An 18,594-nucleotide genomic window follows, 5' to 3' on the forward strand; every position below is an offset into this window, starting at 1 on the left:
CCGCATCTGGATAATTCTGCCCACTTCCTAGTGAAGTGGGCAGAATTAAGTCCCAAACGCCGCGATTCCCGGTGAATCGCGGCGTTTGGCCCCGCCCCCCGCTGTCAAATGACGCATTTTGCGTCATCACGTCATGGGGGCAGGTCCAAAATGACGCCACTTGGAGCCCCGCCCCCCTGTTACGCCCACCTCCTCTGCAGGCTCCCGGATTTCACCAACAGAAAGTTGGTAAGTATGTAATACACTGTTATATATTATATATCATATACCATACAATACACCATTATATATAATATAATTCACCATTGTCTATATATATATATATATATATAAAATACATTTTTAGGTGAATATTTTCAACACCCCAGCACCGATTATGATGAAACCAATGAGACGTGGTCAAGTTGGATACTGGCCAGGTTTTAAGGGGGTTAGCGTCCCGGTTGGATCCCACGTTGGTGTACGCTGGGCAGAACTTTTACCCAGGGAGCCTGTTCTGAGCCTTCCACTGGATGGATTTGGATAACATTTAATATAAAAACAAAAACGACACTGGGCAGCCACCTCATGGGTGTGATTTTAGAGCTGCTAAGCTGTTAATTGTTTTTAAAATGTTGAAGTTACATCCAACTCAACTCCAACTTAATAACTTGAAGATTTAAACACGGCAACGTCGGGTACTTCAGTTAGTATGCTATATAATACACAATTATATTTCATATACCAAATAATAGTCCATTATATACAATATAATACAACATTATATATTATATTCATGCCTGCCAACTGTGTAGCTAATTGAACAAGACATAAATATACCACGCACAGGACAGAGCCCTAAATACGGATTGTCCCTTCTAAATGGGGAGAGTTGGGAGGTATGTATATGTATATTATATGTTACGTGTTTTATTTCTAATGGAGGGGTTACCTGTACTATTGGCGAGTATGACTGCATGCTATTACTGTGTGTATGTATTGTTTCCTGTACATATGATAGCTTTAAAGTGGGGCAGCACTGGGTGTTATCTGTGTATAATGTATGTAAGTACTTTTTCTCCTTCAGAGCTCCATCCACATTAGTAGTTTGTATCTGGACCTGGCTGCTCCCAAAACATCCCCCTTCCTCTCCCCTCCATAATATATATATATATATATATATATATATATATATATATATATATTAATAATAATAATGTCTATCCCAGTGGTTCCCACACTTTGTCAGTTCGAGGCACCCTTAGGGTCTCCATAAATTTTTCAAGGCACCCTTAAGTCCAAATAATTATGTGGTAGTCCCGATTTTTAAGTATTTGTGTCAAAATAACGTAATAAGTATTTTGGTCAGGACAGAAATACTTAAGTTTTTTGCAAAACTAATACACATAAATCCAGTGAAAATTGTAGAATTTTTTTTTTATTTCAAAAGAACAATTTACAGCATTCATTAACACTCAAACAAAATAAAACAACAATATGTACAAAAATGTGTTTGGTTATTAAAGAATGTCTCCAAGGGGGCTCACCAGTTTCCTTTGGCTGACGAGAGAATCACAATGGGACTAAGGGTCCAACCAGTATTTGTCCCCTGGTAGAGTTCGATAACCCGCTCCCAGTCAGAGTTCCTTCTCCTTCAAAAATTTAAACACACAAAACTCTCCTGGGTCTCTGTTTTTTTTTCTTTTTTATAAACTTTTTATTAGAAACATCTTTTTTTTTTTTTTTTTTTTGGTAAAAAGCATTACAAAATCTCGAGAGGTTAATCAGTAACAAATAACACGTGTTTACATACAGCAGGATGCATAAACACTCTTATAGTTCTATCATATACGGGAGGTAATTGCGTAATTATCCAGAACTGTAAAAATGTTGTTTTAACATTTCAGAACTATAGGTATGGAGGGGGTGAGAGTAATGAATAGAAGGGGGGGATATGGAGGAGGTGAGAGTAATGAATAGAAGGGGGGAAATGTAGGGACCAGAGGAAGAGATGGGAAGTTAAGGATTCACATATCAGATAAAGGAGAAATAAACTTGTTTAGAAGTACCATTCCATATTCAGATTCCGCTAAAACTGGAGTGGAGGTTGATTAGGATATAAGGCCCATGAGGACCAGACTTTATATAAGGAGACAGAGGAGCCCCTCAGTATGCTGGTAATATGTTCCATCTAGTATGCCAGATCCGACTGCAGACCATCTGGAGTGTTGGCGGTGTGGAGAGGCCGCTATCTGACAAGTGGCAGCACTGACAATGTGTCTAAGAAGTTTGTGAGCAGATTTAGTGAGGTCTGGGAGGGGCAGCGGTAGCAGGATATGCTTAGGGATCAGGTGGAATATGAGTATCTAGAATTGCTGAAGCTAGCGTAAGGACTGCTGTTCAGTATGGTCGTATCCAGGGACGGTTCCACCATATGTGCATAAATGTTCCCGTTTGCCCACAGTTTCTCCAGCAGTCAGCGCTGGTCTGTGGGTATATTTTTTGTAGCCTCGAGGGGACATAGTACCACCTGTGTAATAGCTTGTTAGCATTTTCTTTGATACGAACATTTATGGAGCAACGAGCTGTACTTTCATAAATATCCGACCACTCCTCCTATTCTAGCTCGGTTCCCAGGTCCTCCTCCCACTGCGTCTGAAAGCGATCCTTAACAGACGGAGTAGCGGGGAGTAAGGTGTTATATAGAATGGATATAAGACCTTTGGAGGAAGGGCCCGAGAGACACAAGTTCTCAGATGTGGTGAGTGGTCTGGAAGAGAGTTGGGCTTTAACCGTTTAATGGTAGTACCTAATCTGAAGATATTGGTGGAACTGTCCCGGGAAAAAAACACACCGTTCTACCAACTCCGAAAATTGTGGAAACATTGTTGTCTTAGTTATATGATTGAGTAACAGCAGCTTGCCCGTACCTGCCCATTTTGAATACATGGAGCGAGACAACCCGGGCGTAAAGGCAGGGTTAGACCACAAGGGTATTAGAATCGAGGGGGCAGGAGAGAGGGATACCAAAAGGTTACATCTAGACCAAATTGAGAGTGATAGGGCCAGAACTGGATGGGCTCGCACAGAGACTGGGTGCTTTGTGACTGAGAGCCAAAGGACGGAGCAAATTGGTGAGCCACCCAATATATCCTCTACACTAACTCTTCTGTGGGATTGGACCAGACGGGCTAACCTTCGCTGTCCACACGCTTCAATGAGCCTTGTGCATCCATGATGCGGTCGCCGTTTGTGTTTCCTTGGACCACCTTTGGTAGCTACTAACCACTGCATGCCAGGAACAGCTCAAAAGACCTGCGGTTTTGGAGATGCTCTGAGCCAGTCGTTTAACCATCAAAATTTAGCTTTTGTCAAAGTCGCTCAGATCCTTAGGCTTGCTCTATTTACCCGTTTCCATAAACTTGCCTCCTAGACCATAACAGTGGTACACTGAAGATAGAAGTGCCTCCCAGACAAATCTCAGGATATCATCAACCAGGTCAAAGTACAGTCCTCTCCTCTGGCTATCATAACAGCTTCAAAGAGATCACTGTGGCAACTGTTATGAGCGTTTTGTCGCTATCCAATAACGATTGTCGAATCTCGATTTGTGTTTCCAACGCACAAAGATTTATTCTCAAAAAGTAGCAGAATAATTCAAGCGAAATAATAGTAAGTACAGCCGTTACTTATCGCAGACGCTCTGGATCCAGTGAACAGTCATTCAGTCCTGAAGTCTGTGGTCTAGGTGACTGAACTCTGGATGAGGAGCTGCTGCTTATATGCAAACAGAGATACAGTAAAACAATGCAAAGGTGTGGCTTGCTTCTATTGGTCCAGGCATCAGGAGGGTCCAGGGGGTTGCAAATCATAGGCTAGTTTAAGCTCAGGAATCCAAAGGAGGGGGTCATCTCTCCAGGGGATGAGCTCTGATCTTCCCGCCAAGATTACTCATCATAATAGTCCATAATTCCTTAACATTAATAACTTGCGTATGCACTCTGCGATTCCTTCGCAGAGTGAACCGGACAGTTGCAAATGCGAAGAGCATTAGTATGATACCACACATGACTAGATTCCTTCAACGTGTACCATATGTTTTACTGATATGCATATAACTTATAATATTACATTTAAATACTACTATATTTCAACATAAATGACTATGTGTTGCAACTACCATTAATGTGTACTATTTTACAAGTGTGCGTGTTTGTGCGAATGTATGTAAAAGACTAAATACTGTTGTTGCCACGTGTTGCAGCTGCGTATGCCCTTCCACGCCGTAGCGTGCCCTTCCACGCCGTAGAGTACCGTACGCATCTTTTCAAACAAAGACAACCAAGTTTGCTCGATTTTAATTGAAATGACTTTATCCAATATGCTGACTTCGACACATTTACTGAATACCTATTATTTTAAAAGCGTATTAAAAGCCTATTATTTTAACAAGATACAACAAGTAACGAACGTTACAAGCTGGGTAATAATTTAATAAGACCATGTAGAAAAAACACTAAGTGGTATTTATCGAACTTTATAAAAAGAAAAAGTGTTGTTGTCTGTAGCAACTAATCTGATTCTAGCTATCATTTTCCAGGATGTGATACATAAATGATAGCTAGAATCAGATTGGTTGCTATGGGCAACACCTCCAATTTTCCTTTTAAGGTTTCATAAATCAACCCCCAAGAGTTAACAGGTAAGTAGTAGTATACATGACACTTTGAAATGTCTGGATGGAATTCCAGGAAATGACACAATAGAGCTACCAATTTAGGGAGCACTGACTGAAATAAGAAAAAAATGGATAGTATATTACCAACCAACTTCATGCACATCCCCTTATCAGCTGCTCCGTTCATTTTTCCCTCGTTTAAATAATATTAATAAAAACAAGTCAACTTGATTGGCAATTAGATTTTATTAAATTGTTTGTGTACTGACAACATAATGGCATATAATATACATATATGTACAGTGCTGTTATTTTTATCTACTTATTCACTATATAAATAAAAAGCATACAAAACACCTAAATCATATCATACGCCACTCTGCTAATTACAATACATGAGGTATAATAAAACACAGAATAGCAATATACTTCAACTTACATATAAACAGCATCAAATAGAAGGCACTAAAATGTTTAAGGTGTTGCATATATTCCAAACTTAAATCAATTAAAACACAGATGTCACCAACACACAGTGCTGGCAGCCATTTTGTGTCCATTCTATAGAATGCAGCCAATCAATTCATTCAGGTACCTCAGTGATGTCTCTAGTCCCTAGTGAATTGTTCGGCTGTATTCTCATGAATGGTGCGGTCTACTAAATTTCTCCCTCCTTGTGTGTTAAGCTGTAGTTTTTAGACAAACCATGCTACAGTTAGTATTGTAAAGCTAGTTAAGTAACTGAAAAATGCAACTTCACAGAGCATTTAATTATACACAAATACACTTATTTATTGGCCTAGTGCATACATAGAAGTATAGTAAAACCATGTTCTGCTTTTGGTAGCTAAGATGTAACTGCACATGGAGAAAATAAATTCTGCTTACTATTTCAATTCAGTGTCAACATTTCCTTTGTTTTCTTCAAACATACTGCTCATTCATCCCTCGTTGATGGAGTGAGGGGACATTGGGACGGTATTTACTTTGTGTCACATTTCTGTTTATGACTGTCCATATAAAGGTTCTTTTCTATATTCAGTGAGCATGGATGGTACAAAAGGGGTCACATTAAAATTCTAGGGCATCTCTAAGTATGTGTAAAGTGCAAAGACCCTGGAAGGTCCTATAAAGACACACACTTCACCCTTTAAACTTCCTTTAAATATATCGCCTTGCAGGACAAAATCTCATTTTCACATGTGAGAGCAACACAAGGCGCATGAGAGAGAACACATTCAGCAAGTTATGGCCAGAAGTGCTTAGCTCCTGCTATAAGGAGTACCCTGCAGACACAACCTGAACTACCAAGCCACACATGTAACTGTAGAAATGGATGTGTTGGTACAAGAGCAGCAACATGGTGTCACAAAACTGCATTTGCACTGTGGGCCTTATTTGCGTCTTTGTAAATGATGCCCAGCGAGATAGTAACAGATATTACAGAAATAATTGCATAAACAATGTCACAGCATAAACATAATACAACAGAGTATGAACAAACATAATGTAATAATATCCCGGATCCCACCTGCCCATCGCCGGGATTATATATTACTTAGGAAAATGTAGCCCTATTATTACTGGGCAGAGTGACCGCTATATAAAAGAATAAGGAAAATTAAATAAGTTCCACACATGAGCGATCTATTCCAGCAGTATTATATTCATTACACACATTCCACCTGTCTGTGGACGGCAATTAATTTACATTTTAATATATTATGTGACTGAATCATTGAATTGCCCTCCATAACACAGTTGTCAATATACATTTAAGTATACACTCTGGAAATGTATTTAGGCCTGGTTTTGTTTTTAACCTACATTACTAAAATGAACAACACTTTTCTCTTGTATAAATTCTCCAATGTCCAACAAAATCTGATTTATTTGTAAAACTCACCTGTGTGAGTTCTCAGATGTCGAATAAGATATGATTTATGTGTAAAAGCTTTCCCACACTCAGAACATGGAAATGGTTTCTCACCTGTGTGAATCATCTTATGTGAAAGAAGACATGATTTTCGTGTAAACCATTTCCCACACTCAGAACATGGAAACGGTTGCTCACCTGTGTGAGTTCTAAGGTGTGTAAGAAGATTTGATTTATGTGTAAAACTTTTCCCACACTCAGAACATGAATATGGTTTTTCACCTGTGTGAATCTTCTTATGTGTAATAAGACATGATTTTCGTCCAAACCATTTCCCACACTCAGAACATGGAAACGGTTGCTCATCTGTGTGACTTCTCTGATGTGTAAGAAGATTTGATACATGTGTAAAACTTTTCCCACACTCAGGACATGAATATGGTTTTTCACCTGTGTGACATCTCTGATGTGTAAGAAGACTTGATTTTTGTGTAAAACTTTTCCCACACTCAGAACATGGGAATGGTTTCTCACCTGTGTGAATTCTCTGATGTGCAACAAAATGTGATTTTTGTGTAAAACCTTTCCCACACTCAGAACATGAAAATGGTTGCTCACCTGTGTGAGTTTTCTGATGTGCAACAAAACTCCACTTTTGTAAAAAACATTTCCCACACTCAGAACATGAAAATGGTTGCTCACCTGTGTGAGTTTTCTGATGTGCAACAAAACTCCACTTTTGTAAAAAACATTTCCCACACTCAGAACATGAAAATGGTTTCTCACCTGTGTGAGTTCTCAGATGTCTAATAAGATGTGATTTATGTGTAAAACTTTTCCCACACTCAGAACATGGAAATGGTTTCTCACCTGTGTGACATCTCAGATGTGTAAGAAGATTTGACTTTTGTGTAAAACTTTTCCCACACTCAGTACATGGGAATGGTTTCTCACCTGTGTGACTTCTCTGATGTGCAACAAGATATGATTTATCTTTAAAACATTTCCCACACTCAGAACATGAAAATGGCTTCTCACCTGTGTGAATTCTCTTATGTATAGAAAGAGTTGATTTCCGTGTACATTTGTTAAACTCTGAACAAGAAAATATTTTATCACCTCCATGAACTGTACTATGTGTAGAAATATCTGAGTTATCTGTAGAACATTCCTCTATATTAGAGGGATCAGATGATATATCTGCATTGTGAAGTACTAGATGTATATTTCGGTTATTGCAGGTTTCTACTGGAGAATCTTGTATGTTTTCATGCTTTATTTTAAATTCCGGAGAAAAAAATAGATGTCCCTCTGAGGTATTCCTGCTCTTGTGTCCACCTGTCGGGAAAAAAAAGTAGAGATAGACATCTTACATATGGCTATCATGTATCTAGCGCAGTGTAGAAAATGATAGCTAGAATTACATTTACTCCTTGTCTTTACATTGAGGGACAAAATATAATTAACTAAAATGTTATTATTATTAAGGATGTTCAGTTGTTTAATTTCAAATTGCAAATTAAGAACACTTTAATACAACCCCATTACCAAGCCCATCACATAGACCCAGCCACAGTGACAGGCAGATTGCACAACCACAATGAACAACCTCAACCAAAATGCTGACGTTGGTGAGTATTATTTCCCAATCATACACACTGCACAGCCAACATCATAGGACAGGAAGCATCATTATCCAGTGACACTGCCCTCATACACACTGCAGCCTTGGAAGTAGAGTAGACCTGGGCTAAATTAGCAGCACATCCTATCATTGTGCTTACATTACTGGAAGTTCTCCATGTGGAAGCATAGGTAGCAAAGTAAAACATTGAAGCAGCCTCTATGTCTTCCTTTGGTGAACCACAGGTAGCAAAGCTCTGCTGACAGAGTGATGCTAATAATTTAGGCTGAAACATCGTTGCAGACAAAGAAGAGCAATAGAAGAATGTATAAAAAGCGACACAGAATGATGAGGGCACAGAGTGAAGGAGAGCGTAAGTACAGAGTAGGAAAATGGAACAGGGCAAAGATGGGCAACAGCATAAGGGAAATCAGATCAGTAGAAGACGAGCAACAGTACAGAGAATCCAAGAACAGAGATTGGAGGGGAGGATATTGTGCAATGACTGGTGAGAGATTATAGTTCTGGGTGTGGGAAGGTGCAGTTCATGTGAAGTATCTGCTGTGATGGGCTGTGTGTGATCTTAGGGAGAGGGGATTACCTGCTATATGCTGTAGTATTGCAGTATTAGCAATACACATAATGAGAATCAAACATTTAGGCATTATTACACAAGGAAGATAATGGGTAATGTCACATGTGGTAGTGCACAGGGAGGATCATGGGTAATGTCACACAGGGTCTCATCCTACTGACTGCGAATCAATCACTATAGTAACGTCCTGTTTGAGTATCACCAGAGAGTGTGAGGAGGAGACTGATCAGATCTCTCGGCTGGTAGCACACAATATGATGCGAGGAGAACAAGAGTTTAATAGTAGCTGATGGCTCCTGACTCCCTCACTGGGCAGATACGTTTTCCTCATTAGTTTGTACTAACAGAAAAGGGAGTAGAATAAGAGATTACATCTCTTCTGTAAAAGGTGTTTCTTACTCACCTGTGCTGATATCTGTGGGGATTTCCTCCTCTTTACACTGTTGTTCACCTTTCACATACGTCTCTTCTTCTCCCTTTGTAACTTCTACCTTAATAATAGTCAGGTCATCACCCTATATAACCCACAAAAAATAAAAAAAACCTCATGTTGAATTTCATGAATTGAGATTAAACATAAGACTATCAGTGTATAAGACCCCCAGAGCTGCTGCACAGCTCATATAGTAAGAAGACACTTTGGTATCTGGTAAGACCCTCAATTCCATCTACCTGATATTCCTGTTGGATACTGTGATTTTCCTCAGTACATTTTTGCAAATAATGAAAATGGTGACATCTCTCTGGGGTATCTCTGTTACTGGAACCATCTGTAGAAGACACACAGTGACTGAATACATTGTAGATAGATGATAATTAGATAATGTGTGTATCTAGGTGCCCTCAAAACTGCTCTGTCCTTTACAATAAATGAAAGTCATCTCTTACCCAGTGATGTGAGCATCCTGTGATTCTCCATCATCACGTCCTTGTACAGACCCTGGATTCCTTCTAAATTCTCCCTCTCCTGCATGGAGAAATAGACAGTAATATGCGGACACCATATAGAAACCTGACACACACACACTGATACAGTTATTAGGGCAATTCCATAAAAACATGGATATAGATTTACAGAAGTAACGCTTATTATTGCTCGCACCCCACATAGTGTTCATATGTTCACTGAAATAAAAAATGTATATATATGGGCAGGCTTTTATTTATTTGCATATCAAGCAATAAAAATATATGTGTTTGCACAAATTAAAACCAGACCTCAATATTAAGGTTAATATAATGGAAAAGAGGTGAATTAGCAGCTACGTATTTTGCTTTGATGGTTAGATAATACATACAACAGTAAAAGAGATTCTGGTACAAATGTTTTATTATTCACTCACATTTTCATTATCATCATCACCATTTATTTATATAGCGCCACTAATTCCGCAGTGCTGTACAGAGAACTCATCACATCAGTCCCTGCCCCATTGGAGCTTACAGTCTAAATTCCCTAACACACACAGACAGGCTAGGGTCAATTTGATAGCAGCCAATTAACCTAGCAGTATGTTTTTGGAGTGTGGGAGGAAACTGGAGCACCCGGAGGAAACCCACGCAAACACAGGGAGTACATACAAACTCCACACAGATAAGGGCATGGTCGGGAATTGAACTCATGACCCCAGCACTGTGAGGCAGAAGTGCTAACCACTTGGCCACCGTGCATATTACCTTGAAATTAACTTTTATATTAAGGTTTCTAAATGCAAAGTCATTTATAAGAGGAAGTGGCCAAAAGATATTTTTTAGGCTGTAATTTCTGGTAATGGATTCACCATATTGTAGTAATGGACACATTTTGTATGACTCATGTATATTGAAGTATTTTGGTTGCTTTACTGAACAGGAAGTTGATCTTAATCCATTTATACACAGCTGATCTCAGTCACATAGATAACATAGATAGAACAAAAGACATTACAGGGAAAAACTAAAAGATCACAGGAATGTATAGAGGTTAAATGACTTTAAGAAGGAGAACAACAGACTAACTTAACAACTAAAGAAGCACAGGAGAAGTATAGAGCGAGCCTTAAGGAAACTGGACAACTGAGAAAGTAGAAATTCTAAATGTGTACAAATCCCCTTCTACATTGAGCAAAGTGCCAAAAGAGCACTACCGGTCAGTCCCAGAAAACGGCATCAAGTTGTTTCAGAGTTAGTTAGGAAAAATGACATCCAACTGAAAACCCCGGTGGTCGTCCCTTCATCCCGAAGCTCTGACACCTCAAGTTCTGATAAACAGTATAATCAGTGTTTCTGACAGATCTGATATTTCATGGCAAGCTCCAAGAATGAAAGACAGGATTATTATTCATAGCTGTAAAACCACCAAGGAAGAAATATTTGATAATGTCTGTGAGGGATAGAAGTTGTTCCTTGAAGAAAACGGAGAAATAACTAGTCTTTCAAAATGTTATGATTTGCATCCTCCTCATGTGTTTCTTCTTGGTAAACTGCCTCAATTTGTTTATGTATATATTACATACTATTACTATATACTGTATATTAAAGAAACATTTCAGAAACATTCCAGTGTATTTTAGTGAATTCTTGACTACTGTTGTTTGTGACCAAGAAAATGAACAATGTCTGCTTAGTGAATGTAGCACATGTACAAGCCTTTCATTCTTTAAACAGCATTACCCTATGTCGGGTATCTGGGCTCTTCAGATATCGATTTCTACCAATGGGAAAACATCAATACAAAATTGAGCAAACATAAGAAAGAGGATTCACTTTGTGAGTGCTACAGCTTGCTGCCATCACAGATACCTCATTTGTGATCACACATGTATTAAACATAAACAGAATAAGTTATTTGAAGAGTCAAAAGCTTCATCTTCAGCAGACAGAGCTGTTGTGCAAATGAATTTTGCAGAAAATTACAAAGTTCAATAACAACATGACATTCAAAGTGGGCTAATGAACTAGTTACCCTATTCACTTCATATGTCTGGAAGGGTAAAGAGCAAGGATAAGGATTTACAATAACTAGTGATGACATTGAACATAATATTCAGTTCACATTTATTTGTGCACCATTCTAGCGACTTGAAAGAAGAAGAAAAACCAGACCTCAGATAGATCATGTGTTTCAGTGATGGTTCAGCATCAGTCTAAACAAAGGTTCCTGTCTTACACTATTACTGGTCTGAAGAGAAGAGATTGAGGTCACAGTTTCTTGGCAATTCTTTTCCACAAGTCATGGAAGGATGTGGTTGATGGAATTCGTGGCACAATTAAAAGAGCTGTATGGAGGACATGCCTTGGAGGAACAGTAATTAGCAGTGCCAAATAATTCTACCAAGTTGCCATGAAAAAAGTTCAACATGTTAAAATCCTATTTAATAGTAGGGAGCAGATTGATTGGTGCCATGATGAATGGGAGATGGGAAGGAATATCTTCCCTGCCACAGACATAACAAACTCACTGTGTTAAGCCAGTAGAAGGTTTAGTAGAATACAGACCGTATTCCTCATCACTAGCTGTGAAAATACACTAATTTCTGGACACTTCGATGAAACTATGGACATACAGTGCATGCTTTCCATATCTCCTTGTTAGAGCACAAGTGTATTCATTACCGACAGGCACATTTTCAAAAGATCCACAGACTACAATATTTCATGCAGATCTCAGGATGCAATCTAATCTTGCATCTAATACAATTTAATTTACAAAAGTCAATCTGTGAGTTCCTAAACCTTGCTGTGATTTCCTGCATCCAGTTTTAGGGACAGAGGAAAACTAACAACAAGTCTAATTAAACCTTCCTGTGTCTTGAGGTGTTTTGGACACTCACACATCAAAACATCTAATTAACATGAGATTATCATGGGTCCTTTCATCACACAGTTGCAGAATATACATTTCCTCCACTCTATTGCTAACTTGAGAATTCCCAAAGAAAAGTTACCAAACCCCAAACAAGTCATTTCCCTAGAAAACACAATCCAATGTAACACGATAAGTGCTTTTGCAATTATACATTGGTGCCTGCACCTCTGATTGAAATACATTTCTAGAATAAATTATTTCTACATGATCCAGCCACAAATAAGTAATTTATTTAGTGATCCAGACATACTCCTCCCCCCCTTGTCCATGCGTGCAACCAGTGTGCCATGTCCCCACAAATTGGTTCCTGGTGCCGCAGTCTCTTAGGGTTATCGGAGGTGACCCAGAGGATCCGGCTCTTCCTGCTGAGACAGTCCATCCCCATTGCTGTGAGCCTTTCCTTGCTTGTGAATTATGTCAAAGTCATTTGAAGTGCAAAGCTCCAGTGCAACAGTCTGAGTGCCTGCAAGAGCATGTAGCTTGAGGCAGTGCTGTGGCCCTTTGCAAATCTGGCATCCACGAGGAGGTCAGGTAGTGGATCACTTCCTAGTTCTTCAGTCGGTAAGCAGCAAACCGCTGCTATCAACCCCACACGCTCGTGGTATGCCTTCAACATATTTACGTGGTAGGTCAGCTGCCACCTACCATTCACTATCAAGTGACACCACGTAGGTGATGTCACTTAGGCGTTTTGAGACTGTGTACGGTCCAGCCCAGGCAACCTGGAGCTTGCTCTGGTGCGTGGGCATCAGAACAAGGACCTTCTGCCCCACCTCAACACTCTGTCACGGGTGCCCTGATCATACCAAGTCTTCTGTTTTGCCTGCGCTTATGCTAGGTTAGCCTGCGTGAGCCCCATGAGATTCTCTAACCGATCTCTGAGCTTCAACACATACTCCACCACAGAGACATCCTAGGTGGGTAGCTCTCCTTCCCAAGACTCCCAGAACAGGTCAAGAGGTCCAAGGACTCTGCAGCCATAGAGTAGTTCAAAAGGGGAGAAACCAGTAGACTCCTGCGGCACCCTCTGATAAGCAAACATGAGGTGCGACAGGTACCATTCCCAGTCCCCCCCTCCGAAGTTACAAATGCCCGTAGCATGTGCTTCAGAGTGCCATTAAACCGCGCACAGTCCGTTAGTCTGAGGATGGTAGGGGGTAGTACGGAGTTGCCGAACTCCGACCAGAGACACTGGACCAGTTCACTCATGAACTGTCTTCCTTGATCGGTTAGGATCTCACTAGGGAACCGTACTCTGCTGAATACTCTTTGCAGCGCATCCGCTACCTTTTCCGCAGTTATGGAGGACAGAGCTACAGCCTCTGGATACCGGGTAGCGTAGTCCACCACGGTGAGGATGTACCTCTTCCCTGATCTACTGGGCACAGGTAGAGGATACACTATGTCCAAAGCCACTCGCTGAAAAGGCTCCCCAACTATTGGCAAGGACCTGAGGGGAGCACGAGCACTGGGGTGCCCAAGACGCTGACACACATCATAAGACTTACAGTAGGCCTGGACGTCATCTGACATTCCCGGCCAGAAAAAGATCTATGTCAGGCGCTTCAGTGTTCGGTCTCTTCCCTGGTGTCCCGCCATAGGGATTTTGTGGGCAACTGACATGAGTTGCGTGCAAAAGCCCCGTGGTACCACCAATTGAACTTGTTCCTGGACTGGTCTATCCCCATCTACTTTCCTAGCTAAACGGTACAACAACCCTTTACGCCAGGCCACACTCCCCACCTCCATCGTTGGAAAGCTTCCGCCAGTCTGGCGCCTCATTTCTTCCAGTCAGGGATAAAAGAACCGAGTTGCCCTGAACTATCAACTGCGGCTCTCACTATCATCTGAGTCAGGATACGCTGCAGGGGGGTCTATGTTGGGGTTACTAGGGTCAGTCAAAGGGCGGTCACTGTGGTACTGTATAACCATCGTTGGAACTGGCATACTGCTAGGGACAGGAGCATCACCGGGCACCCCCATAAGATCAGGTTGGCAAGAGACAACATCATAAAGAAAGGACCAGTCCAGATACAGCCTTGCTACAGGCACTTCCATCTCCAATCCATCTGCCACAGTAACTTTGGCAATGCGACCCTACAATACTGCAGCAGGATCAATAAGATGGGGGCTCATGGATTCCCCCGAGTCTCTAAGTCCTTCTCCCTGCAGGGGGTCCCACTTGGACTGGCTGCAGGGTCCTCCACGTTTTTGGGTGGTCTTTTGGACACAGAGGTGATTCTCTCCGCTGAGTCACCTTCAGACACACCACACTCCATTGAGCTGGCAGGGGTGGAATCAGTCTCTAATGGCTCACCTTCGCCAGCTTAGCAAGTCAGTCGTGCCCCAGGAGTCAGATTAGGGGCACGAGTCTGGGGTGCTGGGGCTGTGGGACAGTCCATCCGCAGTTGACCAGTTTTCCCACAGTTGTAGCACTTCCTCTCCAGCCTGGGCTCCGATGGTCTCTGATAACCCCCAGGGACAGGGAGCGGCGGTGGTTAGCAAGTGGTACACGAAGGGTGAGGTACTTGCTTGTGGGGGTGAGTAGAAGAGGGGTGACCCCCTGATTATACAGTCCGTTGGGGTTGGCTGTTAACCTGGCGCTTCTGCCACTGTGGCCTGACAGTCACATACTGATCCGCCAACTGGTCCGCTTGTTCCAGGGTTGCTGGGCTACGGTCCAATACCCACTCTTTCACCTTCGATTCGCACCGGCGGTGAAACTGCTCTCTGCAAATTAAGTCCACTTCCCAAGACATGACGTCAGATCCATGAATCCACCTTATCGCCAACTGCCGCAACTGGTTGCGAAACTCCTCATGGCTGATATGGGTGCTTTTAGCTAAGTTCCGAAACCTCTGCCGGTAGGTCTTAGGGGTAATAACATAGCGTTTCAGGGACCGTTTTGTCATGACATAGTCTGCACAGTTCTCGGGGGCCACTCCGTGATAAGCTTCCCCTGCACGACCTTGTAGAGTGGGAACCAGATACTTTACCCACTCCTATTTGGGCAAGTCATGGAGGCTACAAGACATTTCGAATACCTGCTAACGTCCATCAAAATCTCCAACATTATCATCAAATTTGGTAAAGTGGAGAGAGCCCACTTTGGGCGCAGCAGATGCCTGTTCACGGGCTGCTGCAGGAGGCGGTGCCCACCGATTGCCCCACAACTTGATGATAAGCAACCGCTCTGCCTCAGTTGTTTCGTCTCCCAGGGACTCCAGCTACTGCATTAATACAGAAAAGTTACCCTCATCACGCTGTTGAACATTCCGCCACTAGTTCACTCTGTGGGAGGGGACTGTTACTGGGAACAGGTGCTATCTTCTGGGATGTTACTGCAGGTGCCGCTAAGGTTTGGCGTTACTGTCTCCTCCTGGTCACTGTCTGTATCCTCATCTGTTGACCTGTACTGCTCATCCCAAGCCTTCAGTGCCTGTCTCATTTCGCTCCTTTTCGCTGTATAAGGAAGGTCTATCTTCTTTACTTGGCACAGTATCTCGAGGTCCACTTTGGACATTTTACTGTACTTAGACATCCTGTGCATTCTCCTGGCAGCAGTTATTGCTCTCGTGAATAACTCGACTCTCCTGACTGGCGCACACAAAGCCGCCTAGGGTTATCCCACCGCTTGCCACCAGAAATCAGTGACAGGATGGACCGTCTATGCCACCCTGTCTTTTGCTGCTGGGAACCGGCTGGGCTTATTTTGCCACCGTTCCCTTTCTTTATACCAAATGTGTCCTCTAACTGCAGTAGGAGGGGCTTACAAATGATGACACCACTGGACTTCTTACTAGCATCCAGAACCGGGTTCCTTCTGGGTAACTGGCATTGCTAGTGTACCCCGTTGCTGGTGTACCTGGGCTGATACCCCCTTACCTCTTACTATGGATCAAGGTTGCTATGGATGGATCCCCCCTGGCCTATCACACTGGCCAGAGCTGCTGGGTAGCGGAGAGCAGAGCAGAGCGGTGGTACCAGAAAGCTGAGTCCAAACCTCAGAACAGCCGGGAACGGATTAAAGTTGGGTCTAATCTGTAGGTCACAGGAATTTCAGCATGGAGATTTTCAAGCAGGTCTTTGAAGCAAAAGATGGTTTATTAGCTCAAATAGTCCTAATGAGGACAGTTCACACACCAATTTGTGATACTAGAGATCTTTTCAGAAGAATAGATTGTACAAGAATGATACATTTCAGTGTACAAGGGCTCCATTTTTATACAGCTTAAAGACTAGTGTTGGCAGGGGGTAAGCCAGACCCTTGATCAGATGACTCCGCACAGACTACAATATTTCATTCAGATCTCAGGATGTAATCTAATTTTGCATCAAATACAATTTAACTTATAAAAGTCAATCTGTGAGTTCCTAAACCTTGCTGTGATTTCCTGCATCCTGTTTTAGGGACAGCTCAAATCTAACAACAAGTCTAATTAAACCTTCCTGTGCCTTCAGGTGTTTTGGACACTCACACATCAAAAGTTCTAATTAAAATGAGATTAACATGGGGTCTTTTCTTCAGACAGTTGCAGAATACACATTTTCGCCTCTCTATTGCTAACTTGAGAATTCCCAAAGAAAAGTTACAAAACCCCAAACAAGTCATTTCCCTACATAGCACATCTCAATGTAACACGATAAGTGCTTTTGCAATTACACATTGGTGCCTGCACCTCTGATTGAAACATCTCTACAATAAATTATGTCTACATGATCCAGCCACAAATAAGTTATTTATAAGTGATCTAGCCACACCGGCATTCACCTATACTAAATAATCTCACATATAATAGTGTGTGCTTGGACCTGTTTTATTCCTCCTCATATATCACTGTACAGAATCTCTCCTCTATATAATAATAACATAATATAATATGGATATAATACACAGTGTGTGCTGGGAGCTGTCTTATTCCTCCTCATATATCACTGTACAGACCCCTCTCCTCTATATAATAATAACATAATATAATATGGATATAATACACAGTATGTGCTGGGAGCTGTCTTATTCCTCCTCATATATCACTGTACAGACTCCTCTCCTCTATATAATAATAATATAATATGGATATAATAACCAGTGTGTGCTGGGATCTGTCTTATTCCTCCTCATATATCACTGTACAGACCCCTCTCCTCTATATAATAATAACATAATATAATATGTATATAATACACAGTGTGTGCTGGGAGCTGTCTTATTCCTCCTCGTATATCACTGTACAGACCCCTCCCCTCTATATAATAACATAACATTATATAATATGGATATAATACACAGTGTGTGCTGGGAGCGGCCTTATTCCTCCTCATATATCACTGTACAGACCCCTCTCCTCTATATAATAATAATATAATATAATATGGATATAATACACAGTGTGTGCTGGGATCTGTCTTATTCCTCCTCATATATCACTGTACAGACCCCTCTCCTCTATATATTAATAACATAATATAATATGTATATAATACACAGTGTGTGCTGGGAGATGTCTTATTCCTCCTCATATATCACTGTACAGACCCCTCTCCTCTATATAATAATAACATAATATAATATGGATATAATACACAGTGTGTGCTGGGATCTGTCTTCTTCCCCCTCATATCACTGTACAGACCCCTCTCCTCTATATAATAGTAACATAATATAATAAATTACCTGCGAATATTTCACATTTTCCACCATGTTCCAAAATGGCGTCTGGAGACTGTGACCACGCCCCCTCCGCAGCGTCACCCGGTGTTAGCTGGGAAATGATGTGAAACAAGTTTTGGTGTCTGGAGACTAAAACAAAATGGCTGCCGCTCATCTGAAGTGATGACACTAATAGAGTATAATAAATTGACTCTAGTGATTATAAGACGTTGACTCTAGTGATTACGTTGCCCCAAGTCAGACATAGTATCTGCTAACTATAAGACGTGTTCTCTGCTCTCTCCTACAGATTTAAATCAATGTATTTCTACACTGGCTGATAAT

The 18,594-nt window shown here is 41.4% G+C and overlaps 1 protein-coding gene across 1 annotated transcript in view; it reads right to left on the reverse strand.

Moving 5' to 3' along the window:
• Positions 1 to 18,351, reverse strand: part of LOC142151045 (uncharacterized) — a 58,487-nt gene extending 40,136 nt beyond the window's left edge. The window contains exons 1-3 of the mRNA XM_075206322.1: positions 18,274 to 18,351; positions 9,641 to 9,719; positions 9,425 to 9,522 (exon numbers count right to left, since the gene is read on the reverse strand). Of these exons, the coding sequence (XP_075062423.1) occupies positions 9,425 to 9,522; positions 9,641 to 9,719; positions 18,274 to 18,300 (204 nt within the window). The 5' untranslated portion in view covers positions 18,301 to 18,351. The remainder of the gene's footprint in view (positions 1 to 9,424; positions 9,523 to 9,640; positions 9,720 to 18,273) is intronic.
• Positions 18,352 to 18,594: the final 243 nt, after the last annotated feature.

Source organism: Mixophyes fleayi, chromosome 4 (genome assembly GCF_038048845.1).
Source record: "Mixophyes fleayi isolate aMixFle1 chromosome 4, aMixFle1.hap1, whole genome shotgun sequence".
Classification (NCBI taxonomy): Eukaryota; Metazoa; Chordata; class Amphibia; order Anura; family Limnodynastidae; genus Mixophyes; species Mixophyes fleayi.